The sequence below is a fragment of the Doryrhamphus excisus genome, chromosome 13 (assembly GCF_030265055.1).
Source record: "Doryrhamphus excisus isolate RoL2022-K1 chromosome 13, RoL_Dexc_1.0, whole genome shotgun sequence".
NCBI classification, from domain to species: Eukaryota; Metazoa; Chordata; class Actinopteri; order Syngnathiformes; family Syngnathidae; genus Doryrhamphus; species Doryrhamphus excisus.
The window spans coordinates 20272497-20278780 of NC_080478.1; the positions used below are offsets into that span (position 1 = coordinate 20272497).

Genomic DNA, 6284 nt, shown 5'->3' on the forward strand with positions numbered 1-6284 from the left:
GTTGACATTTCCTCGCTGTGAAAGCGGTACATTAACGGTAGGTCCAAGTGACACATCGCATCTGCGCAAAGATCTTTGAGTCACAAAGCTTTCTGAGCAATGACATGGCTTGAAAAGATCAGTTTCAATAAACATTAGATGTCTCTGTATTTTGTGTGAAAGACAAATAAGCATTTGAAAATTGAACAAAGTGTATAAAAATGCCATTTAAAGCTCCTTCTGTGATTATAACTCAACAGAGATCCATTTTATAATAATGACAATTGCATCATTTGGTGGATTGTATGCAAAATGTATGAAAAAATTAATAGATACTAAAGAATAATGCATATACATGTTTAATGTTTATCATAAAAACGAACAGTAAAATATCACACATACATATTTGTTATGAATATTATATTACAATGTCAACTTGATGCTTAAAAAGTGACAAAATACCAACTAAAATATTATATTTATAAACATATCCTTTCTGGATAACAGAGGACATGTCATGGATAAAGGTTTTATATTTAAAAAAAGCTATTTTTCTGCCAAACATAAATATCCTAACCAGGTAAAACATAACTCAGTCTTCATGACATCAATGATGGATTTCTAATGGAAAAGCATTCTTTATATAATAATAATAATAATAAAACAACATTTTTTTTATTATATAGGACATGACACAGGGATGATAAAAAAGGTTCAAATATCAGAATGTCAAGAGACTCGCTGACCTTTCAGCCAGTTTAGTTTTTTTCTTGAAATGACTGTAGCTGGTCACGTGACTAGACAAATGCTTTATGTAGATATATTCCTAATTATTATAATATTCCTATTTTATTTTTTTTTTACATTTTATCAAAATGTATTAAGATTTCAAGCCTGGATGTTACTCATGCAGGAATGACATTTTGGTACTTTTGTGCACCATTGCTTCTTAAATGTACATTTATTACAATATATATATACACAGTATAAGTGAGTTGAGTAATAAAATGTAGTGTTTTAAAATGTTTATTTATTTTTACACAGTTTGTTTTGGACACCGACATCAAGACTTGTCTTGTCTTTGACCCACCCATCCATTCATTCATTCATTTTCCGGACCGTCACAGGTATGCTGGAGTCGACCCCAGCTGATGGGGTTTTTGACCAATACATTAAATATTGTTTTTAAAATGTATATATTACAACAGAAATACAGAGCAATGTACTAGAAAGTGTTAAAATCACAAAGACTAATTATACACCTTTTAGTATTATGTTATAAAGTTTTATTATAAAGATTTATTATACAGCACGCCTTTCCTGTGTATGTGTTGTGTTTAATGGAAGTGTGTGCCATGGTTATTTATCATCCCACAATCAAGTGCAGAGTCCTAAATTGAAGCAGACAGTACTCTATCTCACCTGAAGGGGGCGCAAGTGTAAATGACTAGAATAAAATCTTCAGAGCGTCGTTGCTCTCGGCACCGGTGGTGTTTTGGGCTGATGATTCTTTGAAAAATAACCACATCAGCGTAAATTGACAGTTTTAAAATAGAGCAAAAGAAAGATTTATTTGGCGTCTGGTCCAATCAGGACTAAACAAACTCATCAGCTAAACGAGGTCCAAAAAAAAAAAAAAAAGTCCAGATTGAAGAATCCGGCTTTGTGTGTCACATGTTGTTGAATCCCATCATGCCCTTCATGTTTCCTGCAGCGCCTTGCTGGAACTGACGCATCATGGACTGAAGTCCCGCCATGCCACCTGCACACGTACGGACACGGACACGGTCAGCCCCCCCCCGTCCCCAGCACGTGTAAGTCATGTGACGTGTGGGCGGCGTCTTACCCATGTGGTGGAGCACCCGTGGGTCCATCATTTTGGCCATCTGCTGGTTGAGTTTCGCCATCTGAGACGGGTTGACATTCTTGGACATGTCTCCTCCTGGGACACAAAACACGTGTCAGCGCGTTGCTGAACATGGCCGACAAGACCTCACGCCACGTCACCTTTGAAGAGGCCTTTGATCCCGCCCATCTTCTTCACCATCTGAGCAAACTTGGTGTATTGGGTCAAAAGTTCTTGGACGTCCCGAGTGGCCACACCCGCCCCACGAGCCACACGCTGAATTCTGTTGGGCTGCTTGCTGAACAACTTGGCTCCATCCTTACTGTCCAACTCTACCGGTACACACAAGTCACGTGTGAGTGCGTTACCGTGTGTTACCGTGTGTTACCGTGCGTTACCGTGTGTGTGCGTTTTACCTTGGTCGTTCATGCTGTCCATGATGGTCATCAGTTTCTTTAGTCTGGCCATCGATTCTTGCTCATTTCCTTTACTCATGAAGTCCGTTCCAAAGCCCGGAATCATACCCTACACACACACAGATGATTGGAGAGCCGCCTTAAGGGTGTTCAGCGGTTACGTGAGCGTGTTTACCATGATCTGTCCAAAAGGTCCCATCTTCATGATGTTCTGGAACTGTTCATACATGTCTCGGAGTGTGAACTGACCTGAAGGTCAGAAGTTAGAGGTCAGCCTCGTGTTGGCATCAAGTGGTGGATAAGAGGCTAAGGTTGGTGTTCATTACGGTTAGGGATAGCCTAGCGTCATCATGTTTTCTCACCATGTTTCAGCTTGTCAATCAGCTCCTCGTTGTCGTCCAACTTGAGCTCGTTGACGCGGTCGATCAAGCCCTCGATGTCGCCCATGCCTGACGTGAAGAAAAAAAGTCAGCGAGCGCTTTCCTTCTTTTAAGCGCCCCCCCCCCCCCGACTAGAAGGTGTCACGGCAGCGTACCGAGTAGTTTGCTGATGAACGGCTGCGTCTTGAAGGGCTCAAAGTCGTCGATGTGTTCGCCCGTTCCGATGAAGATGATGGGACTCCTGGTGGCTGCCACGCTGACAGGAAACCACGCCAGCGAGTTAGACAGAACCAAACGAACCAATCAATCGTCGCAAAAGACGCAGCCTTACGCGCTCAAGGCTCCGCCTCCTTTGGCGTGTCCGTCCAGTTTGGTGATGATGACCGACGCCACATCCACTTTATCCTTGAAGGCTTTGGCCTGCGACTCGCAGGCCTGACCGATGGACGCGTCCATCACGTACACAATGTTGTCTGGTTGCTACGGCAACAGGCGGAGACATCCCTGAGACCGTATCAAGGCTGATGAGCGCAGTGATGCGTTCAGGTACTCACCACAGCATTGGAGACTTGCAGCATCTCCTCAAACAGCGAGTCTTCCTGTTTGTGTCGTCCGCTCGTGTCCACGATGATGATCTCAAAGTTCTCTCCTTTGAACTTCTCCACCCCCTCTGATGCAATCACCACCGGATCCATCTCTGTGTAACTGAACGCAGCACACCGCGTCACCGCGTGGCGGGAGCCTCAACGCAATATGCATGACCGTGTGGCGGGAACCTCAACGAAGCATGCGTGTCTAAACACGGAGAACCTGAACATAGCACGTGTAATTATACAGCAGGAACCCAAACGCAGCATACGGGACAAAACCAGGGGAACCCAAATTATGGCTGAATTATCGGGCTGCACAGCGGTCGAGTGGTTAGCACGCAGACCTCACAGCGAGGAGACCAGGGTTCAATTCCACCCTCGGCCATCTCTGTGTGGAGTTTGCATGTTCTCCCCGTGCATGCGTGGGTTTTCTCCGGGTACTCCGGTTTCCTCCCACATTCCAAAAACATGCTAGGTTAATTAGCCACTCCAAATTGTCCATAGGTATGAATGTGAGTGTGAATGGTTGTTTGTCTATATGTGCCCTGGGATTGGCTGGCCACCGGTCCAGGGTGTACCCCGCCTCTCACCCGAAGACAACTGGTGACGACCGCCGTGAGGATAAGCGGTAGAAAATGAATGAACATTATTCCAACAGTAAAATATGGTGGTGGTAGTGTGATGGTCTGGGACTGTTTTGCTGCATCAGGACCTGGAAGACTCACTGTGATAAATGGAACCATGAATTATTGTTAAACTGTTCACAAATATGGGCTGCACGGCGGACGAGTGGTTAGCGCGCAGACCAGGGTTCAAGCTAGGAGACCAGGGTTCAATTCCACCCTCGGCCATCTCTGTGTGGAGTTTGCATGTTCTCCACGTGCATGTGTGGGTTTTCTCCGGGTACTCCGGTTTCCTCCCACATTCCAAAAACATGCTAGGTTAATTGGCCACAGGTATGAATGTGAGTGTGAATGGTTGTTTGTCTATATGTGCCCTGTGATTGGCTGGCCACCGGTCCAGGGTGGACCCCGCTGCCTGTAAGGTTTGTTTTAGTAACGTGACTGCAGATCGACCGCCTCCTCTGCATCCTTTCGACTTCTGGTCAAAAGCTAAAAAAACATCTTTCACCGTGACATCAAATTGATTGAAATTGCAATTTCCGTTAGAAAACATAACCCGTTTAACCCCAACCTGAACACAGCACACGCGACTAGACACGGGGAACCCGAACGCAGCACGTAGCAGTTAGACTAACCTGCCGTAGAAGGGGATTCTGGCCTTGGTGGCGTTCTGCTTGAGCTGATCGAAGGCACCTGCAGACGGCAGAGGCGATGAGTTAGCATCACAAGCGGCGTCGGTGTCGTTTTGTGGTGTGGCGGATTTACCAGCTCTGAAGGTGTCGGCGCAGATCAGGCAGGTCTTCCAGCCTTTTCTCTGGTAGAAATACGCCAGCTGCATGACAGACATCAATCACTGTTAGGAGGCGGGACTACAGGGATATTCTTCTAAGTGTTTGATGCTTGATGATGTGGACAGAGAGTATTAGTAGAATAATTAAACAGCAGGGGGTCGGACAAGGTCACCTTTGAGCAGGTTGTGGTTTTGCCGCTCCCCTGCAGGCCAACAAACATGATGACGTTATTCTTTCCTTTGGCGGGGGTCCATGCCTTCACGCCGGGATCCACCAACTGGGGGTGACAAAAAAACAGCATGTTTCAATTCTCATCGTTGTGAGGATTTTCTGATCTGGTTCCAGATCTGACCTTCACAAGCTCCTTGAAGACGGCGTGCTGGATCATCCTCCTCTTGTTCAGACCGGACGCCATCTCCTCCAGGTCTATAGCCGCCCTACAGGGACAAGCAGAGTGCAAGCTTGAAGCAGCAGGAAGACATCTGGAGGTCATCCAGCTTCTCCGCATGGACTCACTTGACGTTCTCTCTCAGCTGTTTGACCAGCTTGATGTTGACGTCGGCCTCCAGCAGGGCGGCACAGACCTCCTTCAACATGGCGTTCAGAACCTGAATAAAAAGGGAACTCTTGTTAAGACTTCCTGGTGAAAGAGGAAGACCGCATCACTTGTTGAGGACGTGTTGTGTTACCTCCTCGTTGATGATGGTGGCATTGCTGAGTGACCTCAGCGCCGAGGTGATCTTGCGGCCTAAATCTGCTAACACCATGATGGCGTGTGAGGCTCCACGCACGTACGACTGTAGTCCACTTCCACTGCTGAGGAGACACATGCTCATTTTCATTATTTGGAACGCCGTTATTTGTGTAAACCAAGTCATGAATTGGGACTAATACTCACATGTGGGTGGTGGTGACCCCCCGTCTGCGTGAGTCAGCTTTACAGATGACAGTTAGAGCGCTTCCTGTCTGAAAAATATGACAATATTGTCACTATGGTAAGAGCAGTACTAATTAGAGCGTGTCCAATGTTGACATCGATGGGTGGCCGTCTTTATCGATGCAGTGCGCATGCCCAGTTACGCACCTCTTCAGGATGTGTTTGTTTTTACATGTTGAGGTTTTTTTTTTTTTTTTAAATACACGACGTGGAACATACGTACCTTCTAGCGGCCACAAATATTGATATCGATAATGATTAGCAACATATATGTACGAAGTAAATCAATCTTGAGTATTTATAAACAACACCTAACCATGCTAACCTTTGCCGTGATCTGATTTGATGTATGTTTTGCTCAAAAGCAATCCAACTGAAAATTCATGTATCTTAGTATAACATAATAGTGCTAGTGTTTAATTAAGGCGAATTAAAAACACACAACATGATTACACTCACCGACTCTTTGCGAGTTCAGTTCGCGTCGCAGCTGCTAGCTCAGACCTGCCGTCATCAATCCACTCAGCCGGAAGTTACATTCTTCTTCTGTTGCATTTTTTCTTCTTCGTTGATAACAAATACGGCACTGGGTCGCCATCTACCGGTTACATGAAAATAACGGTGCGGTCTGGGTGGCTGGTGTGAAAGTGAACGGATCACGACAATCCGATCACTTGTCAGTCACAGGACGCAGTACACTATAATCATCATTGTCGTCAGTA

At 45.5% G+C, this 6284-nt stretch overlaps 1 protein-coding gene across 4 annotated transcripts; it reads right to left on the reverse strand.

Annotated features, from left to right (window-relative positions):
* Positions 1–545: 545 nt before the first annotated feature.
* On the reverse strand, positions 546–6149 carry LOC131140778 (signal recognition particle subunit SRP54). Of its 4 annotated transcripts, none has more exons than XM_058091505.1 (17): positions 6022–6149; positions 5524–5591; positions 5315–5438; positions 5142–5233; positions 4978–5062; positions 4798–4902; positions 4600–4666; positions 4470–4527; positions 3176–3326; positions 2953–3101; positions 2777–2877; positions 2604–2690; positions 2417–2490; positions 2242–2350; positions 1987–2157; positions 1826–1921; positions 547–1741 (listed from the first exon to the last, which is right to left on the reverse strand). In XM_058091505.1, the coding sequence occupies exons 3-17, from the start codon at positions 5390–5392 to the stop codon at positions 1650–1652; spliced, it is 1515 nt and encodes a 504-aa protein (XP_057947488.1). In that variant the 5' UTR covers positions 5393–5438; positions 5524–5591; positions 6022–6149; the 3' UTR covers positions 547–1649. The 4 variants fall into 4 exon arrangements, with proteins under 4 accessions (XP_057947489.1, XP_057947488.1, XP_057947486.1 ...); XM_058091503.1 differs by having other exon boundaries at positions 5315–5441; positions 6022–6148; XM_058091504.1 differs by having other exon boundaries at positions 5315–5441; positions 5524–5587; positions 6022–6107.
* Positions 6150–6284: the final 135 nt, after the last annotated feature.